General features: G+C 39.8%; 1 protein-coding gene across 1 annotated transcript; it reads left to right on the top strand.

The window, feature by feature from the left end:
* The first annotated feature begins 17 nt into the window (after positions 1-17).
* LOC116510741 (protocadherin Fat 4-like) lies at positions 18-27,498 on the top strand. Its single transcript, XM_032220392.1, has 6 exons — positions 18-2,462; positions 7,078-9,429; positions 10,281-12,176; positions 15,678-15,736; positions 25,107-25,195; positions 27,245-27,498. Exons 1-6 carry the CDS (start codon positions 18-20, stop codon positions 27,496-27,498), a joined length of 7,095 nt encoding a protein of 2,364 aa, XP_032076283.1.
* The last annotated feature ends 414 nt before the right edge of the window (positions 27,499-27,912 follow it).

Genomic DNA, 27,912 nt, shown 5'->3' with positions numbered 1-27,912 from the left:
CAAGAAGATTTTCTGAGATGGAGCCACAATTGACCTGGGAACTCTCTTGCAAATGGCAAGTACTGGGCTTATTTTTATTATTCAACTGGGTGTTGATTACAGAACAGATCCGCTATTCTGTTGTGGAGGAATCAAAGCTGGGGACCATGGTGGGAGAGGTGGCACATGACCTGGGCTTAACACTGGCAGATCTTTCAAGTCGTAGGCTTTGGCTGGGCTCTGAGGAAAGTAAGAGGTACTTTGCAATTAACTTGGACAGTGGTGCTCTGATGGTGAATGAAAAGATAGATCGAGAGACTCTCTGTGGAGATAGCTCACTGTGCATCCTGCCTGTGCAAGTAGTAATTGAAAATCCCTTGGAACTCTTTCACCTGGAGGTAGAGATTCTGGATTTGAATGACAATTCACCCAATTTCATCACTCCCTGGCTTGTATTGAGGGTGGCAGAATCTGCTGCTACAGGATCACAGTTCCCACTCAAGAGTGCATATGATGCAGATGTTGGGACCAATGCAGTCAGTGCCTACCAGCTCAGTCCCAATCCTCATTTCATACTTGATACAAAGAATGTGAACGATGGCAAGCTTTTACCTGAACTGGTGCTAGACCAGCCTTTGGATAGAGAAAAGCAATCAGAACATCAGCTGATTTTGACTGCCTATGATGGAGGGGACCCTGTCCTGTCAGGAACAAGTCAGCTCACCATTGTGGTCCTTGACAATAATGATAATGAGCCAACATTTGATTTGCCTGTGTACAAGATACATTTCTTGGAAAACATTCCTGTAGGCTCTTTAATTTTTAAACTCAATGCAACTGATCCTGATGCAGGTTCTAATGGGGAAATACAGTATTTTTTTGGAATCCAGACATCAGATTCCATCCAGACATTGTTTGGTTTAGATCCCCAAACAGGTGAGATCTATATTCAAGGAGTTGTGGATTTCGAAGAATCCCAATTTTATGAACTTCACATAAGAGCCAGAGACAAGGGCATACCACAGATGGAAGGCCACTGTGTTATCCAAATAGAAGTTGAAGATGAAAATGATCATTGCCCAGATATTCTGCTTACCTCCTTGGTAAATCCACTGCCAGAAAATACACCTTTAGAAACAGTGGTGGGGCTTTTCAGTGTGCGAGATCAAGATTCAGGTGACAATGGAAAAGTAAGCTTGCAAATACCAACGAACTTACCCTTTAAAATTAAATCATTTGAAAATCATTTTTCCTTAATTGCACATGCAAAGCTGGATAGAGAAACAGTCTCTCAATATACTATAAAGCTCACTGCCCAAGACTCAGGAATTCCACCTCTAACTACAGATTTGACTGTCTTGTTGAACATTTCAGATGTCAATGATAATACACCATCCTTCTCTCAGCATTTCTACAACTCCTTCTTGAAAGAGAACAATGCACCTGGCTCTCTGTTGTGCACTGTATCTGCCTCTGATCCTGATGAGGGTGATAATTCCCGGCTCACTTACTCAGTGGCTGGAAATCAGGTCCAAGATGCTCTCCTTTCTTCTTTTATTTATATCAACCCAGATAATGGGAATATATATGCCCAGCATTCTTTTGATTATGAAATGCTTCAAGTGTTGCAAATCCTTGTTACTGTGCAGGATGCTGGGACACCCATACTAAGCTCCAGTGTTACTGTTCATCTCTTCATATTGGATCAGAATGATAATGCTCCTGTTGTTTTGTATCCAGTGACTGGCCAGCAATTGTCAGCACTCCAGAGAATCCCTCTGTTGGCACCAGTAGGTTATGTCGTCACAAAAGTCACAGCAGTGGATATAGATTCTGGTCATAATGCCTGGCTGTCCTACTCCTTACTCCCCCAATCTACGAATGCCTCCCTGTTTCAAATAGCGCCATACACTGGGGAAATACGGACTGTTCGAAGCTTCCAAGAAACAGATCTTCTTGCACAGAAAATCCTTGTCCTTGTAAAGGATCATGGAAAGCCACCTTTGTCCACTACTGTTACAATCTTGGTCTCACTAGAGGAAAAAGCATCTGTGGAAAGTTCAGAGTCTCATGAGTTCTTAAATAATCCCAAAGAAAAATATGATTTGACACTGTATCTGATTATAGCTCTGGTGGTGGTTAGCATTGTCTCTCTCATTACTTTAATTGTCTTGTCTGCAAAATGCTTTTGGAAAAGAAAAGACAAAGATTTTTCTTACACCACGAACAATGCTCCTATCGAGGATCTTTTCAAATACTCCAGTCCTAAACTGCAACTCAACTCGAATGGTACCCTGGAAAACGTGGAAGTGACACTGAGAGCTGCAGACTCCCATAGCCAGCCCCATAAATCCAGGCATTCTTCAGGGACAGACAGAAGTGATTTCACCTTCATGAGGCCTGTGTATTCTCAGCCAAGTACCCTAACAAGGAAAGTTGATCCTTTTTTGTCCCATATTAGTACGCTGAATCATCCAAAGCAGGTGAGATGACCTTTTGTGTTTTGTTCTGATCCCATCCCAAATGTAACTGGTATTTCCAGTAATTGAAATTTGATCAAGAGCTAACCCAAAGGTGCTTTTTCAAAAGGCTGCTGGACTTTGTTTTTCCTTTAAGATGTTTTGCTTCTCATCCAAGAAGCTTCTTGGATGAGAAGCAAAACATATTATAGGAAAAACAAAGTCCAATACAATAGCAGAGTTGGAAGGGACCTTGGAGGTCTTCTAGTCCAACCCCCTGCCTAGGCAGGAAACTATATACTGATCCAGATAAATGGCTATCCAACATCTTCTTAAAGACTTCCAGTGTTGGGGCATTCACAACTTCTGGAGGCAAGCTGTTCCACTGATTAATTATTCTAACTGTCAGGAAATTTCTCCTCAGTTTCTAAGCTGCTTCTCTCCTTGATTAGTTTCCACCCATTGCTTCTTGTTCTACTCTCAGGTGCCTTGGAGAATAGTTTGACTCCCTCTTCTTTGTGGCAACCCTTGAGATATTGGAACACTGCTATCATGTCTCCCCTAGTCCTTCTTTTCATTAAACTAGACATACCCAGTTCCTGCTACCGTTCTTCATATGTTTTAGTCTCCAGTCCCCTAATCATCTTTGTTGCTCTACTCTGCACTCTTTCTAGAGTCTCCACATCTTTTCTACATCATGGCAACCAAAACTGAATGCAGTATTCCAAGTGTGGCCTTACCAAGGCATTATAAAATGGTATTAACACTTCACATGATCTTGATTCTATCCCTCTGTTTATGTAGCCTAGAATTGTGTTGGCATTTTTGGCAGCTGCTGCACACTGCTGGCTCATATTTAAATGGTTGTCCACTAGGACTCCAAGATCCCTCTCACAGTTACTACTATTGAGCAAGGTACCACATATACTGTACCTGTGAATTTTGTTTTTCTTGCCTAAATGTAAAACCTTACTCTTTTCACCATTGAATTTCATTTTATTAGATAATGCCCAATGTTCTGGTTTGTCAAGATCCTTCTGTACTTTAAGCCTGTCTTCTGGAGTGTTGGCTATTCCTGCCAGCTTGGTGTCATCTGCACATTTGATGAGTTCCCAATTTATTCCCTCATCCAAATCATTGATGAAGATGTTGAAGAGTACTGGGCCTAAAACAGAGCCTTGGGGTACCCCACTGCATACTTCCCTCCATGTAGATGCAGTCCATTGAGGACTACACGTTGAGTGCAGTTGGTCAGCCAGTTACGAATCCATCTGGTGGTGATGCTGTCCAACCCACATTCTTCTACTTTATCTAGCAGTAGGTTATGATCTACCTTATCAAATGCCTTACTGAAGTCCAAGTAAACTATATCGACGGTATTCCTCTGATCCACTAATTTTGTCACTTCGCCAGAGAATGCAATAAGATTAGTCTGGCATGATCTGTTTTTGACAAACCCATGTTGGCTTTTGGCTATTACTTTTTTTTCCAATATATTTTTAGTATTTTTACATTTAAAACAATGCAGTACCGTGGAGTCGAAGTGACCATATATTCACATTATATATAGCTAGTCTCAACCATTAACAATTAGCCTACTTAATACATTATCTGTCCTTCTGCCCAATCACAATATATACAGTTTGTTCCAGTCTTGTCACCTTGTCTTATACCAGTCATAAAATCTGTCCCAGACTTTGAAATATTCTGATTCCCCTTTATTTTTAAGTTCAAGAGTGAACCTAGCTGCTTCTGCACAGGCCAACACTTTTCTGATTATATCTAGCTCTGATGGTGTATTTTCTTTTTTCCAATATTGTGCATAAGTTATGCGCGCCGCAGTTAGTACATGTATAATTAAATAAAGTGTATATTTCTTAAACCCCTCCGGTATTATACCTAGGAAAATTTTTTTCGGTTTAAACAAGATTTGGTCTCCCACCATTTGTTCTAACCATGATTGAATAATTTTCCAATAATTTTTTTGCCTTACTGCACGTCCACCACATATGATAAAAAGTGCCTGGTGTTTTTTTACACTTCCAACAATTTGGACCCAAATTTTTAAACATTTTGGAGAGCCATGCTGGGGGGAGATGCCATCTGTAGAAAATCTTATAAAGATTTTCTTTATACGCCGTAACCATTGTTAGTTTCTGATTAAGTATCCAAAGTTTTTCCCACTTAGCCAATTCCACACTGTAACCAAAATTTTTCGCCCAGGCGACCATAGTTTCTATGACATGTTCCTCCTCTAACTTGTATTCCAACAAAAATCTATACAACACTTTGATCAGCCTGTTTTCTGTCTGTATCAAAAGTTTATCTAATGTTGTGTAGTCTTTGGCAATACCTTCCTTCTTCCTATCCTGTGCAAACCTTGACTGTATCTGTAAATAAGACCACCATTCTACTTGTATTCCTTGTGATGTCAATTTTGATCTAGTTTTAATCTCCCCCTGTCTGTTCAATAACTCTTTATATGTAACTATATTTTCCATATTAATTAAATTTGGATGTATGTATGATTCCATGGTAGATAGCCAAATGGGTATTTTGATGTACTGGTCATGTTGAATTTTGTTCCATATTAATAACAGGGACTGTCTGATATAATGTCTACTGAAATATTTATGTGCAGATCTTTTTTCATACTAAGGAAGGCATGGCTTTTGGCTATTACTTTGTTTACTTCTAGGTGTTCGCTAATTCGTTGCTTGATTATCTTTTCTAGAATCTTTCCTGGTATTGAGGTCAGGCTGATAGGTCTATAGTTTCCTGGATCTATTTTTTTTTTCCTTTTTTGAAGATGGGAACCACATCAGCTCTTTTCCAGTCCTCTGGCAGTTCCCCCATGCTCCAGGATCTCTGAAAGATATAGTTCAGTGGTTCTGAGATCTCATCTGCCAGTTCTTTCAGAACCCTGGGGTGTAATCAGTCTGGTCCTGGTGAATTGAACTCGTTTAGGGTAGACAGGTGCTCACTTACCATTTTCTTCCCTATTTCAATTTGTGTTCCTAATCTGGTTTTTGTGGTGCTGTTTTTGATAGGTTGGACTGTGTTATCCCTTTGTGTAAAGACAGATGCAAAAAATGAGTTAAATAGTTCTGCTTTTGTCCCTGTTGCTTGTCACCTTCTTGCCACTTTCTCCCAGCAATGGACCAATTGTTTCCTTAACCTTTTTCTTGTTTTTAACATGTTGGAAGAAGCTTTTTTGTTATTTTTTACTTTTGTGGCAAGCCTTTCTTCATTGTTTGTTTGTTTGTTTGTTTTATTAGTTTTGTATGCCGCCCACTCCCGAAGGACTCTGATATTCTGCCTTAGTTATGTCCCCCCTCTTTCTACTTTTTGTACTTAATTTTTTTATCTTTCAATTTGTCAGAGAGTTCTTTATGCAGCCATGCTGGTTTCTTTTGGGAGCTGTTATTTCTTCATTGGTATTGTTGCCTTTTGAAAAAGCACCTTTGGGACAACCATGACCTGGATGATTGAGAGTCTCCATAGACATTTAGACCAAGAGTTAAATTCTTATGGGTCTGTAGCTTCATAAATGGATAGACTGACCATGGGCTATTTCATACCTTATTAAAAATGGGACAGGAACTTTGATTGTGTTTTCTAAAATAGATTCTTTGGAGATGAGGCAAAATTTGTGGATGGATCCCCATGACATTACATGTGTTGGAAGTATCTATGATCGGAACCAGGAACTGGGGAGCAGTGGCTTGATTTGGGCAAGAATGAGAAGAAAATTCAAATGTTAATAATTGTATATATCATTTTTCAAATGCTGTCAAGATCAGATTTTCTTTCATTCTTAATATATTTACAATGGCAAAGCTCTACTACCTGTCAAGTGGTTTATTATTAGAAAAATGGAATATGTATTTTCTGAAAAAAAAATGCATTAATTCAGCATTCTAGAAATAATTAGCTGGGTAAGTTGGGATGGGGAGCCATTTCTAGCCTTAATTAATTGTCATTCCTGATAGAAAATGAGAAATTCGCTGTTTTGCTGCACATAAAATATAGGAAGAGCCAGCTGTGCTGTTAGAACAAATATTTGCATGCTGTTAATTCTTCTGGTGGTCAGATAAGCTAGAACAAAGCCAAAATGGGACAAGATGTTAGGCTGTGTTTTCCACAGCCTGTCTTTTTGCCTGGTGTCTCTAGGTTTGAAAAAAAAAAAAACCACGTTACGCGGTCCTTTTTCACACAGTAGCTGCTTTCAGACAGGGATTGGTGCTTGTGTTGCTGTCCTGGGAAAGGCTCTGCTGATTGGATAAATAGAAAAGCAGTCTCAGCGAATGAACAGGCAGTTAATGCTGAAGACCTGCCGTGCGTACCACTCCCTCCATAGCAGTGACAATCTCTCTCAAACCAAAACAATGAATGAGGGAGGTAAATACTGACTATAGACCCTCTTTCTTTCATATAATGCATATTTCGTTGGGATAAGTGGTGAGATTCTCAGGGTTTTAAAGCTGAACTCTGTGCTATAAATAGCTCCTGTTTTGCAATTTTTAGACCTTCCTGCTGTGGATTTCTGAAAATGCTCAGACCAGAAAAAACTGCTTGGCGTTTGGGATTCTTACATACCTTTGCTTTCTGTCTGTTTCTGAGTGACTGTTTTGCACAGATCCGTTATTCTGTCCCTGAGGAACTTACTCGGGGAGCCTTTGTAGGAAATCTTGCTAAGGATTTAGGAATGGATGTAACAAAGCTTGCAGCTGCCAATCTGCAGGTGCTTTCCGATTCCGACTTCCAGTATTTCTCTGTGAATGTGAACACTGGAATCATAATAATCAATGACAGAATAGACAGAGAGCAGCTTTGTGGCCAGAACCTGCGATGTTTCTTGCATCTTAAACTTGCTATTGAAAACCCGGTGGAGTTCTATCGCATCGAAGTGGAGATTCTGGATATCAACGACAATGCTCCTGAATTCTCAAGTAGCACAATTGTTCTGCAGATCTATGAATTGGCTGCCCTGGGTGCCCGTTTCCCTATTCCACATGCACAGGATCCAGATATAGGAACAAATACTTTGCAAACTTATCACCTCAGCATCAATGAGAACTTCAGCCTTAATGTGAAGGCACGCACCGATGGCACCAAATTCCCAGAACTAGTTCTGGAGAAAACATTGGACAGAGAGCGAGTGGCTATGCACAATTTGATCTTGACAGCTGAAGATGGGGGCACATTCCCCAGATCTAGCACTGTGCAAATTGCTGTCCATGTTTTGGATGCTAATGATAATCATCCAGTTTTTGACAAACCCACTTACAATGTACGCTTGGTAGAAAACTCTCCTCCTGGGACACTGGTGATTAAACTGAATGCAACCGACTTTGATGAAGGGTCTAATGGACAGGTACGGTATTCCCTCAGCAGTCATAACTCTGAAGCTTTGTGCAGAATATTTGCTATTGATAATATCACAGGAGAAATCCGCGTTCAAGGGACTCTTGATTTTGAAGAGGCCAACATATATGAAATTGAAGTGGAAGCTAAGGACATGGGTTCCCCTACCATGGAACAGCATTGCAGTGTTATTGTAGAAGTGACAGATGTCAATGATAATGTCCCTGAAGTCATTCTCACATCTTTCTCCAGTTCCATGAGTGAAGATGCACCTCCTGGCACAGTAATTGCTGTGATACATGTCAAAGATAGAGACTCTGGGGATCAAGGGAAAGTCCAGTGTGATTTGTCAAAAAATCTTCCTTTTAAACTTCGGAAGGATTTTGAGCACCAGTATTCCTTGCTCATTGGTGAGCAACTGGATCGTGAGAATTCTTCTCAATACAATATCACTATCTGTGCCTTTGACTTAGGAAATCCATCTCTCTTGCAACAGACATCTTTCTCCATTACTCTGGCAGATGTTAATGATAATCCACCTCAGTTTGACAGGTCATTTTATGAGGTCATCATAGAAGAGAACAATCCAGTAGGAGTGATTCTCCTTAAGGTTTCTGCAACAGATGCAGATAAAGATCAGAATTCCCAGCTATCTTACATTGTTTTGTCCAGTCCAGGACAAGAACTGATTGAAGATCTCACTTCTTTCATCTCCATTAACCCAACAAATGGGGAAGTTTTTGCAGAGAGCTCTTTTGATTATGAGTGTACCAATCATTTTCAGTTTCAGGTGGAAGCTTGTGATGGTGGTTCTCCTTCTCTCTGCAACAGAGTTATGGTGCACATTTATCTACTAGATCAGAACGACAATGCACCAAAGGTTCAGTTTCCTTTTACTGGAAAAGATTCAGTTGTACAATTCAGGATCCCTCGATCTACTATGGCCAAAGCTTTAATCACAAAAATTATTGCTGTGGACTTGGATTCTGGGCAAAATGCTTGGCTCTCTTATCATCTAAAACAAGCCACAGATCTTAGTCTGTTTAGCATAAGTCTTCACAGTGGGGAAATGAGGACTCTGCGAATAATACAGGACCTAGACAATCCTACCCAGGAACTAGTCATAGTTGTCAAAGATTCAGGAGAACTTTCCATGTCTACCTCAGTTACTGTGATCATATTCCTGGAAGAGAGCACTTCTGAAGTGTATCTAGGGTTAAGTGCACACTCTGTGGAAAGTGAGAGACCGCCCACATTGACTTTATACCTTATTATCTGTTTGGCAGCAATTTCTACTATCATGTTGATTGCTTTGGTGGCCCTGGGAGCAAGATGTCTTCACTGTAATGCTCTTGCAACATCTACTATCTTTGGATGCTGTGGAGGTAAAGCTAGTGGACTTGAAAATGTCCCAGATCACATGACAGGACATTATCATTATCAGCTGAGCCCTGGAGATGCCATGATTGGAGTACAGGTAGCCACTTCAGGACCTCCAGTCAAAGGATACAGATCTTGCTTTTCTCCTGTATCAGATATCAGCGAGTTTGTGTTTATGAAACCTAATTTGACTCTTAGGGCAGCCTCTTGCAGCAATCTAACTGAAGCCAGCTTCTTTCATAAGGTGAGAATTTTCTACTTAAGCCCTGGGTTCAGTGCAAATCTTATGGTCTCTTGTGCACAAGAGATAAGGGTGGGGGAATAAATGAATAATCTATTGCATAGATACTGTTAACCTACACATGCCCACCCTGAAGCCTTCTGAATTGTCTGTCTAGCAGGCTGCATATAGGTTCTTTACTCATTCATTCATTCATTCATTCACTTCCTTAGGCATCTATGTTGTTCCAATTGCTTTGGGGGAGATTGGGAATTAAGGCTGGGAGGCTATCTTTCTTTTTTCTGAGATTATTTATATTCTAAGCAACTCTCTCTGCCTTTCTTGTATAGTTTTGATATCAGCTTTTTCAGCCAGGCAGTGTGTGCAAGCTCTTTTGGCAAACAGCACCCTTGGGACAGTTCTCTCTGCTGTGCTGGAAAAGAAGGGGGAGGAGGAGCATGGTGACTCTGGAGATGGACAAAGTATTTGAGGGGGGGGATGTATTTTGAGAAAGGGACTTCAGTGCTGTCACGGAGGAGGGGATTGCTAGTATCCATTTTAGAGCTCTTTTTCCTGTTTTCCATTTTGCCAAGGAGGAGCTGCTGCTGCTGCTGCTGCTGTTGCTGCTGCTGCTGCTGCTGCTTGAAAATCTATTCCCCTTCCTCTCCTTTCCCTCTCAAGCTGCAGCATCCTTTTTGGGGGGCTGCACTGCCCCTCTCGGGTCATCCCAGAGTCACCAGGTGGGAGGGACGGAGTGTATCTAGAAGCAGGGGGGAAGCACACCCACCCACCTCCCCCAACCCCCGGCAAGAAGAAGCAGCAGCAGCAGCAGCAGCAGCAGAGCCAGAAGCTGCAATCCTTTTGACTGAAGCAAGCCAGGCATGGATAGCAGACAGAATTTGCAATGGCAGCTGCTGTTATTTTTAGCTTCAGTGTTTTCCCTGCCAGATCTCATCTCCATGCAGATTCACTATTCCATCCCAGAGGACCAGGATCCAGGCTCTTACGTGGGGAATATTGCCAAGGATCTGGGAGTGGATGTGCGGACTCTGCGTGCTCGTCGCTTGCAGCTGGTCAGTGAGGGAATGCGCCAATACTTCCAAGTGAACCTGGCAGACGGCATGTTACTCGTCAATGAGAGGTTAGATCGGGAAATGCTGTGTAAATCCAGCCCCAGGTGTTCTTTTCCTTTTCAGTTGGTGCTGGAGAATCCATTGCAACTTAACCGGGTGGAGGTGGAGATATTGGATGTGAATGACAATGCCCCCCGATTCCCAAATGACACTGTTTCTTTAGAAATCACTGAGGTTGCCAACCTAGGCACCCGATTACGGCTGGAAGTTGCAGAAGATCAAGACACTGGTTCCAATTCCATTGCAACCTATGAGCTCAGTCCAAATGAACATTTTGCTTTGAGTATCAATATCAGAGGAGATGGGGTCAAAATACCTGAAATTGTATTGGAAAAGCTTCTGGACAGGGAAAAAGCAGCTACCCATCATTTAATCTTGACTGCCCTAGATAGTGGAAATCCTGTTCAGTCAGGCACTGTTCAGGTAACAGTCCATGTTCTTGATGCAAATGATAACCCCCCAGTGTGTGAACCACCTGTATCAAAGGTTTATTTGGAGGAAAATATCCAGGTGGGGACTATTGTAACAAAACTCAATGTTACTGACTTAGATGAAGGACCTAATGGAGAAGTTGAATATTTCTTTAAATCCAGCAGCAGTGTACAGCTAAAACTCTTTGATGTGTTTAGTCTGGACTCTCAAACGGGGGAAATCAAGACAAAAGTTTTATTGGATTATGAAGAAGCCAATGCATATGAAATAGCCATCTACATTAAAGACAAGGGATCCCCTGCTATGGAAGGTCATTGCAATATTAGAGTAGAACTTGTTGATGTTAATGACAACAGTCCAGAGATTATGATGACCACTCTTTCTAGCTCAGTACAAGAAGATGCACCCATAGGAACAGTCATTGCACTTATCCAAGCAAAGGACAATGATTCTGAGGAAAATGGGCAAGTCCGCTTAGAGATTCCAAGACGTGTACCATTTAAATTGGTGTCTTCATTTAAAGGACATTATTCACTAGTGACTAATGGCCCACTTGATCGAGAGAAGACTGCTGGATACAGTATCACAATTAAAGCAACAGATTCTGGAATACCTCAAAAGTCAACTGAGAAAAATATATTAATTCAAGTTTCAGATATCAATGACAATGCACCCACTTTCTCCATCCCTTCCTACACTGCCCATGTAGAGGAAAATACATCTCCTGGAACTCTAGTCTTTTCTGTGTCGGCCTGTGATCCAGATGTAGGTGTCAATTCCAAGCTATCTTATTCCATTGTGGATACCGGAAATCACGGCTTGCCCATCTCAACCTATTTCCACATCAATCAAGAGAATGGCAGTATTTACACATCCAGGGTTCTAGATTATGAGCAAGAAAAAGTATTTCAAGTTTCAGTAGAGGTGAAAGATTCAGGTTCCCCATCGCTAAGCAGCACAAGCACTCTTCATCTGTTCATAGTGGATCAAAATGATAATGTACCTGTAATTGTACACCCAGAAGTTCCCAAAGGTTCTTCCTTTCATCAATCACTTCTAATCCCAGTGGAACCTGGATATCTGGTGACTAAAGTAGTGGCTGTGGATGCTGACAGTGGCCATAATGCATGGGTTTCGTACCATTTGCTCCATGAGACAAATGAGGTGAATGCTTTCAAAATAGAAGACCACTCAGGAGAGATCCGTGTCACTCGGACACTGAGGGAACCTGGGGTTTCTCACCGGTTGGTGGTAGAAGTTAAGGACAACGGGGTGCCATCTCTTTCAGCATCATTGATTCTAATCATCTCTTCAGAGGATAATGCTGCACAGGACTTTACCAAGTCTTTGGACCTTCTCCCCAAGTCACCTGCCAGGGCTCAAAATTTAACTCTTTATCTTATCATCTCTCTTGTGGCTATCTCTCTAGTGTCTTGTGTAATGATGATTATTGTAGGAGCCAGATGCTTCAAATCTGGCTTCTGTATCCCGAACTGGATTATATCACACTGGTGTAGTAGGAGGACAGACCGGAAATCTACCATAAATATCAGTGGGTATCCAAATCCAGAAGGCTTTATAAGATACCTTGAAGTGAGTGGAGCTGGAGCTCAGAACTACAAGTCTTGTTTCTCCCCTATGTCTGAGCAGGGAGATTTCTTTTTTGTTAAACCTTTCAGTCATTCCACTACAGCAGAAAGCATTCTTGCCTTTGAACACACAGGCAGTGCTTTGCAGAATCCCTCTGATGCGGTAAGATACACCAAGACAATGCTAGAACATTATATAAATATATATCTATAGGGATATACAAGTATTTGCAGTCTATATTTAACAGAAACTCTGCCATGAACTTTTATTTCACCTGAAGATATCATCTTCATGGATAGGGAATAGTTTTGTACTGTTTTTTTGCAAGTGATTTTAGATGCTTTGTTATAAATAACCTGTTTTGCCATTTGTCTCCACTTTGACAATTGTCTTTGCTCCTCAATGAGACATCTATATTAAAAGAGAATGAAGTTTTGTCAGTGATCCTGGTCTTGGTAACTGCTATTTTGATTCTTTTACAGGTAGTCCTTGATTTATGATCACATTTGGGGCAGGAATTTCTGTTGCTAAGGGATGTGGTAGTTAAATGAATCACACCCAACTTTACTATCTTTTTGCAGTGTTTGTAAAGCAAATCACAGGATCATTAGGCGCCATTGACTTCTCCATTGACTTTACTTGTTGGAAGATGGCTGGGAAGGTTGCAAGTAGCAATCACATGATCCTGGGATGCTGCAATCATCTTAAGTGCACATCAGTTGCCAAGTACCCAAATTGTGATCATGTGACCACAGGGATGCTGCAAAAGTCATAATTATGAGGACCAGTCATAAATCTTTTTTCAGCACTGTTTTAACTTTGAATGGTCACTAAACAAATATCATAAGTCAAGGCCTACCAGCATTAAGTGCAGCTAAGCACATTTAAAAACAGAAATCATATCTAGAAAATTCAGAAAGCTGATTAAAATCAACAATAAAAAGTATTAAAATAATCCAATAAATTGTTTGCCCTTTAATAGAAAGTTCTTGGTGTTGTTACTGTGTCAAGAAGGCTTCAATGTCAATTTAGATAAGGAACAGGTAGTAAATTTATTGATGAATAAAAATTAGCAGATGAAATTCAGATGAAGTTCCTTCAATTATCAGTTATTTGTGCAGCAAATGGTTGGTTCCCTGAAAGGATACTGTGGGATAGATATTTATTTCCTTGCTTCCAGTTGGAGTTTTGCAAATATGCCTGATGATTCATTTTTAGCAAGGGGTTGTGATTTCTAAAGTGTTGCGGATTTCATAAAATGCTCTCATCTTTCTCACATTGCTATCACTCTATATGATTGTTAAACAGTATTCAGAATAATCTTTGTTACAAAATTTTAATGCTTATTATTCATTATACAAACATACAAAATTATTTATCCAAAGAAATTCAGGTACCTGGTCTCAAATGATCAACAGGGCAAATATCTTCCTTTTGCTTTTGAGTTTACTTCTTTTAAATTATCTTCTACTTTATGAGACTTTACCCCCCCCCCCCAAATATTCAGGGATAACAGATTTATCCTTGGGGGAAGATGATTGCTTATTTTATTGCTTTTTCAGAGGGTAGCCATTTTCACTGTTAAAATGACCATCCATGAGCCCACATAAACCTCCACTAATTGTCACAATTGTTATTTGCTGCCGAATTTCAGTGCTGTAGAATTGGACTCTACAAAGTTTGATTTAGGTCTTTAAAGAAAGATTTGCAAATTCTATGAACTTTATTTTACTGAACAGAATCCAGGTAGTCTTTAAGTTGTTTTATTATTTTATGTATTGGCTATAGAGTGCTATATAGGCATTTCTTTTTTTAAAAAGAACTTTAAAAGAAGTTTTACATATATGAAGTAATATATACACGATCTTAGCATCAGGGGGAAATCTTCAGAAGCTGACACAGAAAACTTACATCCATGAGGGCTGTGCCCACTTACAATTGGTTAGAAATTGTGTTTTGGAAATTGTAGAAGCACTGGTGTCTAGCTTTCATGAAAAAAAGCATAACTTTTTTCAGTGAGACAGAAAAAATATGTTTCTGCTGCTTTCCGAAATCCATTCATTTAAGTTTTGTTTTGTGTCTTTGTGTTGACTCTTGGGGACTGTTGAAGCAAATCCCTGAAGTTATCTTGGCAAAACTTTCAGAAGTTTCACTGTGATTAACTTGTTGGATATCTTTTAATAATGTGGTGGATATGTTAAACATTATTACAAGTAGTTCCTACTTAGCAATTACTCCTTCAGCAACCATTTGATGTTAAAATGGTGCTGAAAAAGGAGATGACCAGTCCTTGAAGTTGTGGCTGTCACAGAATCCCTGTGGTCATGTGATCACAATATGGGCACCTGGCAACTAACACACACGATGGTTGCTATATCCCACAGTCTGGTGATTGTTATTTGCAACATTGATTGTGACCTTTCCTTCAGACAAGCAAAGTCAATGGGGAAGCTGGCAGGAAGTCACAAGTTGTGATCACATGACAACCTGCAGTAATTTGCTTAATGATTATAGCTGGAACTGATGAACTAATATCATTAGTTAAGTGCAGTCATATGGTGTTTCAATTTGCAACCATATCATTTAGTGATGGAGCTGAGGGTCCCAATTGTAGTTGGTAAGTGAGGACTACCTATATGTACTAAGTTTCTATTGAATCTCCCCCCCCCTTTTTTTTTTCCCTGTACCCATCCACATTCTATTGTAAAAAAAATATAGTGAAACAATTCTCTTTCATGATCAATCCTCCCCTAATCATTATTGGTGATATTCAATTATGCTATTTCAAGTTTGTTTCATGTTTTATTTCATCTATGTATAATTTTTGTGAATGATTTTTCTAGTAGATTAGAGAATATTTCAGATTGCGGTGATACTGAAGTGCTGTTGAATAAACAACCAAACATTTTTAAGCAGACTATTTAATCATATATGCCATTTGGAAATAGCTTGAAAATGTCATTGTATACTTGTGCATATTGTTTATAATTCAAAGTTTCAAAGCATAAACTAACCATATGTTATAGTTTTGTTTAATATTCTGTAGTAATAATGAGGATACTATGCTTAAATTGAAAAATAGAAATATGTTCCTCTTTATGTTTTTTTTCCCCCCAGCAAGCACAACCTAACACAGACTGGCGCTTTTCTCAGGCTCAGAGACCAGGAACTAGTGGGTAAGTTGCTTTACACAGTTAAGGTACTTTATAAATGGATGTTACCTTTGTGCTATAAAAGTGCATGAAAATATCTTGGGAAGTAGTAGACTTTTCTAGATCTTTATCAATTGGAACATGCTGGAATATGTACAAAGATTAAAGTGTGAAGTCTGGTTCTTATGTAAATTCATTTTTGATTATGCATGGCCCCAAAATAGCATGCATATATATATATTCCAAAAATATTCCAATATTTTTTCTACTTATAGTTACAAAAATGAAGCTAAAATTGTTCAACATATTTTACTAATGAACAGTAAGAAATAATATAGGAAACTACATTTCGTTAATTTGCCAGTTCAAATTGTATTAGTAACATTCACACAAAAAGTTTCAGATATTTTGTTCCTTTCAGAGAGATATGATAAAAAGTGTAGTCTAAAAGATTAAGATTAAGATTTAGTTTATTTGTATGCCGCCCTTCTCCGGGAGGGACTCAGGGCGGCGAACAACTCAAAAGGGGAAAAGGGGATACAAACACAATACACGTAATTAAAATACACAAGAGTCATACAGCCATACAAGTCGAGAGGGGAGGGGAACTCATCAACCCCAGGCCTGCCGGCACAGCCAGGTTTTGACGGCTTTCCGGAAGGCCTGGAGAGAGGTGAGGGTCCGAATCTCCGCGGGGAGTTCATTCCAAAGGGCCGGAGCTGCTACAGGGAAGGCCCTCCCCCAGGTGGTAGCCAGATGGCATTGGCTGGTAGACGGAACCCGGAGGAGGCCGACCCTGTGCGATCTAACGGGTCTATGGGAGGTAATTGGCAGCAGGCGGTCTCTCAAGTACCCAGGTCCAATACCATAAAAATGAAAACTCTAGAGCAGATGGCTAATCTTTTTGTTGTTGGGTACCAAAAATGCAAGGGTGTGTGTGTGATAGGGCACGTATGTGCCAGCACCCGTAATGCAAAGTGCCCGACCAATATGCATGCGTGCACAACCCCCCCCCCATGCTCCCGCCCCATGCACGCTGCACTACTCGCCTCCAATTTGAGCTTGGTATTTCCTCTGGGGGACCGGGGAAGGCCGTTTTCACCCTCCCAAGGCTCCAGGAAAGCCTCCAGAGCCTGGGGAGCACAGAAAAAGGGCTCAATGGACCTATTGGATGTTCAGAAACAATCTGTTTCCAGCTTCTGGAGGACTGGGGGGGGGCATTTTCATCCTGCCCAGGCTCCGGAAGTTTTCCTGAAGCCTGGGGAGGGTGAAAGCGGCCTCTCCCGGCCCTCCAGAAGGCTGAAAATCAGCTGGAGCTGACAGTTTGCGTGACGGCAGATCACCTGTTCAGTGCAGACATAGGTTGTCTCTTCCATTCTTGAACAACCTAACTTCTATAATATTTTTTTGATATCTGGCCACACTCTACTTTATTATAATTTATACTACTGTTTTGTTTCTTGCCTTTTGGAAAACTCTGAACAGTTCTGTCCCATGTTCTACATGACAACCCATTTTTTATGTTTGGTCTCAGTCACAATATTGTCTGATAATAGATTAAAGATTTTTTTCTTATAGTCCTGGAACACTTGGTTCTCAGAATTCCTTGTTACCAGCAGGACTACTTTTTCTGCTTTTCTACTTGTCCATATCTAGTTCTTTTACTCGGGCCAGTGGAAACCATATACTGTATATTTTTGAGAGTTATTATTATACTAACTAATAGATTGAACACCACTCTGATTTTCCTGGTTCAGAATTCATCTCTGCTATTCTTTTAGGGGTTAGCCTTCTTACTTGCAATCTTGAGATAGTAAAACTGATTTATCCCAAAGGTGCTTTTTCCAATAGGCAACTGGGCTTTCTTTCTTTTTTTCTTTAAGAACATTAAGCTTTTCATCCAAGAAACTTCTTCAGTTCTAACTGAATGGTGAGGAATAGAAAGATTTATATAAATATTCCCAACCAGTCAGGTAGAAATGAAGACACTTCTTGGAAGTGTAATGTTTTTTAAAGAAAACAAACCCAAGAAAGTCCAATTGCTTTTGGAAAAAGCACTTTTGAGACAATTATGACCTGGATATTTGAGAACCTCCATAGACATAACACTGAATTACTTTGTATCAGATGGGAAATTTGTAGCTCTGCGTTTTGTGTTAAACAGTTTCCAGCATTCTTTTGAGAATGGCCAAGCTGGCTGGGGCTATTGCTTACTTTGAGCAAAATTGGAAGCACTACAAGTTCCTTATTTCTATTCCATTACCACTGTAAGAATATAATCTGATATATGTATTCAGTGCTTTGAATATTTGAGCATACTACAGAAACGCTAAGTATACATTAGTATTATTAGTTAAACTGTTTCTGCACCTGGATTTTAATAAACAAAAATATTTTGGCTGTAGTTGGAAAGTTCATTTTACATATTTTATTATGATCTTACATATGTAAATTTATATGTACCAGTATATGTAATATACAATCTATCTCTGTTAGTCAAAACCTCTTCTTTTCAGAAATATTTCAACTGCTTTAAAAGCAAAACCACGCAGAATAGAATATGAAAAAGAAATGTAAATAACTTAATGCAGAAATTGCCTATATCAGAAGTGTAACATTTATCTCCAAAGTGTTTATTTAACAACTGTATATTTAACAACTACTTGGCAATCAGAAATTCAGTAGTTTAGCCTTTTCCCTCCCACTTCTGGATAACTGAGAAACATATTTGTATGCTTGAAAAGGGGTCAATAGATGAGAAATTTTTCTCAATTACGCAGGTATGATGAGAAGTATTGGCTTTATCTGCTTATTCCTTTTTGTTCTACATCAGTTAAAGCTATCCATAAGAATCATGAAACTCTGAGGCAGAGCAGAAGAATTTGGGATAGATTTTCATTTAACTAGGTTAGAACATAGCCATTTGAACTTTCTCTTCTCCACATTTGAGCCTTTGTGAATTTGAAATTCTAGATTCTTCCTTTGGAACTTTGAAACACTGTAGATAATGGCACTGTAATAAATGTGAAAATGTTAAACTTTTAAAAGTTGCTTAACATTTTTCCCTGTTTATGTAGAATGCAATGATGTGAAGGGAACGAAAATATTCAGAGCCCTCAAAAGTGATTTTGTACTTTCTTTGCTTTCTATCTTTATCCAAAAGGAAGACATAGCCCAACCTCTTAAATCTTCATTTTAGAAGTTTATTGTATTTCATTTTTAGTATTTTTAGTAGGTTTATTTATTTATAACTTTTATAGGCTGCCAATTGAACTTCAAGGTTGGGTGAGTTGTGGAGCAATTTTGTTATTGTCTCTAATTTTGGGTCAGTTGATGTGAAAAGAGCAATGATACCACAGTTTCCTTCTTTTCGAAAGTCATTTACTTTTGTAAGATTTTGTACTATACTGCAGCCTTATACTAGATTTTTTGTTTCTTGATCTGTATAAGTATAGTATCTCTGTACAAAGATTTCTTCTTTTTCTTTTTCTTACTCTTCATCCAGCATTCATGGCAATATTTATCATTGCAAAGAGCATTATCTTATCTATTCTGATTTTTATTGTCTTGTAATGTCCTTATCCTTTACAATCTTGTCTAAATTTGTGACTGCCTCCCTCTATGATTTTTTACTTCTCAACACCCCGTCCATATTTCTCTATTTGGTTAATATACTGTATTGCTATATTGCATAGCTGAAACTGTTAGCTGGTTTTGCTTGCCTATTTTGAATCCATCTTTCATCTCTTCAAATCCTGTCATGTTTATAATAGAATCACTGTACAGGTAATCCCCGACTTACAACAGTTCATTTAGTGACGGATCACAGTTACAAAGGGATTGGAAAAAAATTGGCTATTTTTCACAATTATGACCGTTACAGCAACCCTGTGGTCATGTGATCAAAAGTTGGATGCTTGGCAACTGGCAACTGGGCGGTCAGTTCTGGCTCTCCCTTCCCCAAGCATGTCCCATTGCTGCTTTGATGAATCCAGCGTGACAGTGATGGCAAGAAGTGGCTGCCAGCGATGCTGTCAGCAATGACAAGAGCCCCGCCATCACACCAGACTCACCAAAAGTGGTGCCAGCAGCAACGGGACATGCTTGGGGAAGGGGAGAGCCGGAACTCACTGCCCAGGATTGTGCTTCGGTCACCACTGTGAAAATGTCTGTTTTGCCAGCTGGGAGGCTGGCAAAGAAGCCTCCATTTCCCCATCACCTCCAAACAGTCCGTGCCCTCCCCCTACAGATGGATGCCACAGGAGGGAAGGAAAGAAACCTTCCCTCCCCCTCCAGAGAGCCCGTGCCAGGAGAGAGGAGCTGGTTTGAATGCGGGCGAGCAGGCAGTTTAGTGGCCTCCTTCACTCGTTTGGGCAGGTGGAGAAAGAAAGGAGGTGCACACTAGCTGAGGGCTAGTGAAGGAGACAGGCGGAGAAAGAAAGGAGGCGCTCAATAAAGCACCCCGAAAGAAAGGAAGCACTCAATGGCCACTAAACCGCCTGCTCGTCTGCATTCAAACCAGCCCACTTTGTCTCTCGTGACATGGCTCTCTGCAGGGGGAGGAAAGGTCCCTCCCAAGACCTTGCTTGGCCTGGTGGCACCTCGGCGATAGCAGCTGAGCGAGGGAAGGAGGAATTCGGGGAGTTGACGTCCACAAGTCTTAAAGCTGTCAAGTTTGAACACCCCTGGGGTTTTTTTGTAAATGGTTAGGGGTGCAAGGGTCTTGTAACTTGACAACTTTAAGACTTGCACACTTCAAATGCGAGAATTTCTGAGCCAACATTTTGGTTGCTAAGCAAGAGCATTGTTAAGTGAGTTTCACCACATTTTACAAGTTGGCCATGCCCACCCAGTCACATGACCACCGAGCCACTCCCACAAAATAGGCCACACCTACAGAAGAGGTTCTAAAAGTTTTTGAAATCCACTACTGACCTCTCTATAAAGGGCCTCACAGCTGACAATGCATACTGGAGCAGAGCAAAAGCCATGAGGTTAAAGGAACTGCCTGCAGAGCTCAGGGACAGGATTATTGCAAAGCACAGATCTGGGGAAGGCTACAATAGCATTTCTGTTGCACTGAAGGTTGCTAAGAGCACAGTGGCCTCCATAATTCTCAAATGGAAGAAGTTTGGCATAACCAGCACTCTTCCAAGAGCTGGCCGTCCAATCAAACTGAGCAATCTGGGGAGAAGGGTCTTAGTAAGAGAGGTGACCAAGGACTCAATGGTTACTCTGACTGATCTCCAAAATCCTGTATGGAGATGGGACAGAGTTCCAGAAGGTTCACCGACAAAAGGGCAAACGACAAAACCACGCCCGACTATACCGCGTTGCTGACATCATCAACAGGGCGACAACAGTGCGGAGACAGAAGCACGCTGTAAACCCTAAACCTAAACTTAACCCCTAAACCTAACCCTAAACCTAACCCTAAACCTAATCCTAACCCTAAACCTAACCCTTAACCCTAAACCTAACCCTAAACCTAACCCTTAACCTAACCCTAAACCTAACCCTAACCCTAACCCTTAACCTAACCCTTAACCTAACTCTAAACCTAACCCTAACCCTTAACCTAACCCTAAACCTAACCCTAGAGCTAACCCTAAACCTAACCCTTACCTTAAGTTGAATCGGCTTTCTTTCAACGCGCTATTTAAAGCGCCCTTCTTTCTCCGCACTGGCTGTTGTCGCCGCGTTGATGACGTCAGCGACACGGTTTAGTCGGGCGCAGTTTTGTCGTTCGCCCTTTTGACGGGTCACGGTTCCAGAAAGACAACCACCATCAATGCAGCCTTACACCAATCTGGGCCTTATGGCAAAGTGGTTAGACAGAAGCCTCTCCTCAGCACAAAACACATGAAAGTCTGTTTGCAAAAAAGTACCAGAAAGACTCTCAGACTGTGAGGAACAAGATTCTCTAGTCTATTGAAACCAAAATTCAACTGTTTGGCCTCAATTCTAAATGTTATGTCTGGAGGAAACCAGGCACCATTCATCAACTGCCCAATATCATCCAGATTACAGATTACAGATTAACAGAGTTGGAAGGGACCTTAAAGGTCATCTACTCCAACCCCCTGCCCAAGCAGGAGACCCTACACTATTTCTGACAGATGGCAGTCTAGTCTCTTCTTGAAAGCCTCCAGTGATGAAGCTCTAACAACTTCCAAAGGCAAGATGTTCCATTGGTTAATTGTTCTCACTGTCAGAAAAATTATCTTTATTTCTAGGTTGAATCTCTCCTTGATCAGTTTCCATCCATTATTCCTTGTGTGGCCTTTGGGTGCCTTGGAAAATAGCTTTATCCCTCCCTCTCTGTGGCAGCCCCTCAGATATTGGAACACTGATCTCATGTATCCCTTGGTCCTTTTCTTCACTAGACTAGCCATGCCCAGTTCCTGTGACCGTTCTTCATATGTTTTAGTCTCCAGTCCCCTATTCATCCTGGTTGCTCTTCTCTGCACTTTTTCTAGAGTCTCAACATCTTTTTATAGTGCGCTGATCAAAACTGGATGCAATATTCCAGATGTGGTTTTACTAAGGCTTTATAGAGTGGTATTAGTAGTACTTCACTTGATCTTGATTGTGTCCCTCTGTTAATGCAATTTGGGATTGCATTGGCTTTTTTGACTGCCACTGCACAGTTGGCTCATATTAAGCTAGTTGTCCACTAAGGCTCCAAGATCCTTCTCATAATTACTGCTATTAAACCTGGTTTCACCCAGTCTATATGTGAAACTATATCCCAACAGTGAAACATGGTGGTGGCAGCAGCATCATATTATGGAAATGTTTTTCAGCAGCAGGGACTGGGAAACTGGTCAGGATTGAGGGAAAGCTGAATGGACCAAAGTACAGGGATTTCCCCAATGAAAACCTGTTTCACACTACTCAGGACCTCAGACTGGCCAAAGGTTCATTTTCCAACATGACAACAATCTAATCACACATCCGTGACAACATAGGAGTAGCCTAGGGACAATTCTGTGAATGTCCTAGGGTGGCCCAGCCAGAGCACTGACTTGAATCCTATTGAACATCTCTGGAGGGACCTGAAAATGACTGTCTAACAACAGTCACCATCCAACCTGACTGAGCTTGTGAGGATTTGCAAGTAAGAGTTGCAGAAAATCCCTCAATCCAGGGGTGCAAAACTTGTCACTCAAAAAGATTCTAGGCTGTAATTGCTGCCAAAGGTTCTTCAAAAAGGACTGAGTGAAGGGTCTTAATACTTATGCCAATGTGATATTTCATTTTTTTAAATAAATTTACAGACATTTCTAAATTTCTGTTTTCACATTGTCATTCTGGGATAGCAACTGTAGATTAATGAGAAAAAAAAGAATTTCAACAAATGTAGAATCTGGCAGCAGCATAACAAAATTGACAAAAGTGAAAGGGGTCTGAATACTTTCTGAATGCATAAGTGAAACAGGTATGTGTTGACAGTATTATATTATCCTTGCCTCAGTTCCAAAAGAACTGTTTCTCCTGTTGTAGTTCTTATAGTAACTTCTTATTCATTATAACGTTTCTTCAGGGAAAAAACATCTGCTTGCCTGCCTGCCTAGCTAGCTAGCTATCTCATCATCTATCTAAACTCTTGTTCCCATAGCCTTTAATTGGGAAAAACAGTGCATCATAGGGCAACAATTTTTGAAGGAAAGTACCTTGAATGAGCCGCGGTGACCCAGTGTTTAGAGTGCAGTACTGCAGGCTACTTCTGCTGACTGCTGGTTGCCTGCAATTTGGCAGTTCAAATCTTACCAGGCTCAAGGTTGACTCAGCCTTCCATCCTTCTGAGGTGGGTAAAATGAGGACCCAAATTGTTGAGGGCAATATGCTGATTCTGTAAACCGCTTAGAGAGTGCTGTAAAGCCCTGTAAAGTGGCATATTAGTCTAAGTGCTATTGCTATTGCTAAATGGTCTGAACTTACAGAGTGTGTCCAGAATCCAGGAGCCACGAATTACAAGGCAATGGAATTTGGGGAAACTGTGATTGCTTCTGTACTCTTGGACTGCTGCTATGGTCTCATCATGCTCATTTTGAATGTTCTTTGACAGCTTCTAAATGACTTGCAATTTCTTGTTCCCTGCTCCACCCAGCAGTTGCCTGCAGGGAAGGGAACGAGAAGAAGGAATAGAGAGTGGAGGGAAGAACAGGGAGATGGGGATCCCTATGCATTTTCCCCAGTCTATAACACCCTTCACATGCTCCCCCAACCCACATCCCTTATGGCATCTCTTAAGCACATCCTCTTAACCACCCCTGTGCATCATCCATGACTTGAACAGCACATCTCATATACTCTCACACACCCAGTCACCCTATCTAGCATACACCATTCCTCCACAAATTTCCTGACTTGTCACAGACATTTGCACCCTTCCTAACTTATGTTGCCCCTCCCCCCATGCAGGGTCCCTGACCCTTGTGCACATGTGCCCACTCTTCTTGTCCTACGTGGCATCTCTCATGCATCCACACATATACCATTCCCAACCCAACGTATTTTATTTGGACCTGGCTGTTTATAGTCTGACAGATGGTCCATTGCATTTCATATATCCTTTCCTAGTGGAGTTGCCCCCTCATTCTACAAATATTAAGATCCTCATATTTATTAAACCCTTCTGTAAAGAGATGAGGGAATTCTTACAAATGTGCAGGTGAAGCATTTGGGTGGGATAGCTACTGCTCCAGAATACTGAACAAATTTTATAGGAATCTTGATAGTTTAGAAAAATGAGCTGAAAATAATAGAATGAAATTAAAATTTCTTCAGTGAGAAAAAAGAAATAAAATGCACAAGTACAAGTTGGGGAATAACTATTGGTGGCTTGACAACTGCAGGTATAAAAGGGTAATATAGGCTCCCATCTCTTCAGTCAGAAGGGGTCTCATTGCAAAGGTTTGACTTATGAATGGGCCTGTCACTTCCTGAATCTGTTCTCCCACTCACCCTATTGCATTTCTTTATGCAATCATGCACCAGTGGTTTTAAAAAACAAGTTGGCATGGCTGCCAGGATACAGCCACTTAAAGTATGATGAAACTGCATTAAAGGAAATCAAATTGGAACTTTGAATCTGAACAGACATAACAGAACTGCTCATTTCACAAACTCCATAATGTAGAAGATGCGTACTTTTCCAGGAACTAATGTGTATTGGTGAATTAGTTCGTTTAAGTAATATTAATATCTGAGAAGTTAATCTACTTATTGGGGAGTGGTCTTTGTATAAATATTAAGAATAAACTTTGATACAAATTATGTGAGGAAAGCAAAGCAGCATATACATAAAATCAATAAATAAAAATGTACATTTTTTCATTTTGCTTCTATTGTACTTTTCATATATTTCTATTGCTTTCTTTCTTTTCAGATCTCAGAATGGAGATGAAAATGGAACTTGGCCAAACAATCAGTTTGATACTGAAATGCTTCAGGCTATGATTTTAGCATCAGCAAATGGTTGGTTTCACAAATAATCTAGTTTATTCCCATCCCTCTTCACAACCTTTTAAATTTAGTATAAAATGTACTGCAAAAGATTTGTGTTTGATGGCAAGAAAGCTAAAGTGTCTCTTATGTTAAACTAATCAATAATCACTGCATATTATAAAAAATATTACATTAAATATATTCTAGAATGAGATTGGATGGTTTGGAACCATATGTAAGTCTGAGAAGTCTTTGTGCTTTAATTGCACCGTAAAATGGATAATACTATGCATATTGAAATTTAAGGCTTAGAAGTTATAAATTGGTACAGGTAGTCCTTATGACTAATATGGAGCCCAAAATTGCTATTGTTAAGTAAGACATTTGGTAAGTGAGTTTTGCCCTATTTTGCAATCTTTCTTGCCACAGTTGTTAAGTGAAATCAGTACAATTATTAAATTAGTAACATGGTTGTTAAATAAATATGGCTTCCCCATTCACTTTGCTTCTCAGAAGGTCACAAAAAGTGATCACATGACCTTGGGGCACAACAACCATCCTAAATATGAGTCATTTGGCCAAGTATCTAAATTTTGCTCACATGACCATGTTGTAAGTGTGAAAAATATTCATAAGTCACTTTTTTCAATGCCATTGTAACACTAAATGATGTAAGTCAGGGACTATCTTTATATGATACCAGAACTTGCTAATTCCTGCATTGTGTACTGTTTCCTTATTTTACATTCTTGGAGTACTTATCAATTCTGGATATAAACTTTTTCATGCTTTCTAATAAACTTTGTTTCATGATTTGGTTCTCTGTATGTATGTTAACTATTCCATAAACTGAAACAAGATATTGAATGAATTTGTAACATGAATAATAAAAAATACAGTGCTCAAATACTCTGTTCTGATATTTCAGTGGAAGGGATTTTTAAAGAATGTGAAATTAGTTTATTTTGCTCTTAAAATGAAGTGAATCAAGCAGCATATAAATTTAAATAATAATAATAAGACAAGAAAGAAAAAAGTTTGGGTAAAAGTCTGGATAATTGGATGCAATTACAAAATTTCAACACCATCAGCATTGACAAAATCACTATCAGTCTATTGCAAAAAGCAGTTTTACGTGGAACAGATTACACCCTGCAATGATATCTTTAACATCCTCGAACAATATCAGTCTACTCCAGCTCCTTGAGAAGAATTTGATAGCCAAATCCAGTCTGGTGTTTTCTGTCTGACTGTGCAACCAACCATAAGTATAACAGATTTCTCAGAGAGAGTTTAGGTACATATTATAGATATACTTCAGCAGCCAAAACATTATTTTGCATGGTATGTCCTGTTACTGCACTTGGTGTTGAAAGTCTAGCATTAATAGCAGAACTTCAGATCCATTGTTGTGGATTCACGATTTATAGATTGTGCCAAGCTGAATTCCACAGTATTTCAAACTTATCAAGACATTTGAGCATTGTGATATTTTATGAATGTTGATAGCCAAAATAATTATTGTACAATACTGAAGGAAAAAAATCTGCATTTAATTCAATGCTTGAATTACATTTTTGTTTTGAATAAAAGGAGAAGGAAGAGATCTTTCAAGGTGTTCAAAATTTTTGCAAGGTTTTAAAACAGGGTATAATATTAAATCTGGATGGTGTTGTTATTGTTGTTGTTGCTTTAATTTTGTTGATTTTGTTTTAATCTTTTTAAACAGTAAATCTATATGTGCACATTATGTCAACCCTATATATATATTTGGAAGCTCCAGAGACTGGAGTGCATAATTATTGAAGAGGCAATATATATGTTACTTCTCTCACCAGAGGAACTAACAATACAGGATTTTTTCAGGGAATTCAGGCAATTGTTCTTCATGTTTCAAGCAGATGTTAGAAATTTAATTAGATAGGCTTATATAATCTGACCGTTTCTAAAACATATCCCTCTTCAATTGCAGGGAAGAGAAAATGTTCTTTTCAGTCAAATCTGCATATGCATGACATCATTCAAATATTACTTTAAAACCTATTTATTTCCCCTCTTCCTGTTCTAATACTCTTGCAGAAGCTGCTGCCGCCGCTGCAGCTAACCCAGATGGAAATTCTACTCTGGGAGGAGGAGCAACAGCAGGTACCATGGGGCTCAGCACCAGGTATGGCCCCCAATTCACCCTTCAGCATGTTCCTGATTATAGACAGAACGTGTATATCCCTGGGAGCACTGCTACCCTCTCCAATTCCACTAACAAACGTGATGGAAAACCGGCAGCCTCTGGAGGAGGAAATAAGAAGAAGTCAGGAAAGAAAGAGAAGAAGTAGGATCCACAGGATAACACAGCCACTTCCACGTAAATCGAAAGGGCAGACTCTTCCAGCACTCCCCCAGTTCATAGTCTAGGATGGAAGATGAATGTGAATTTGTGGTTAAACCTTTTTTTAAAATATGGAACATTGTGAATGTACATTGTTGTTGTCATCTAAGTTTATGAGTAGATGTACTGCTGTTATTCATGAAGAAAAATATCTGAATAATAACAAATACAGTGTATACTCTTTCGAGGACAATGTAATATGCAAGGGTGAGAGATCTTTGAAACATTTTCTTTCCTGAAGATCTACATCACCAACAAAATTTAGGATGGGCTCTGCTCATTGTAAATAATTATTCTGAACAGAGTTTTTTATTTATATAAGTTCCTCCATTTTTACAAAAATTCTCACTTTTCCAAATTT

Source organism: Thamnophis elegans, chromosome 6, assembly GCF_009769535.1.
Source record: "Thamnophis elegans isolate rThaEle1 chromosome 6, rThaEle1.pri, whole genome shotgun sequence".
Classification (NCBI taxonomy): domain Eukaryota; kingdom Metazoa; phylum Chordata; class Lepidosauria; order Squamata; family Colubridae; genus Thamnophis; species Thamnophis elegans.
Note: the sequence above shows the minus strand (reverse complement) of the source record. Positions and strands in the feature narration are given on the sequence as shown.

What these genes read in the sequence shown, in the direction of transcription:
- LOC116510741 (XM_032220392.1), top strand. Translation starts at nt 18, where the DNA reads ATGGAGCCACAATTGACCTGGGAACTCTCTTGCAAATGGCAAGTACTG. An exon ending in CGCTGAATCATCCAAAGCAG is followed by an intron (nt 2,463 to 7,077) that starts GTGAGATGACCT and finishes TGTTTTGCACAG; the next exon opens with ATCCGTTATTCTGTCCCTGA. An exon ending in AAGCCAGCTTCTTTCATAAG is followed by an intron (nt 9,430 to 10,280) that starts GTGAGAATTTTC and finishes GACTGAAGCAAG; the next exon opens with CCAGGCATGGATAGCAGACA.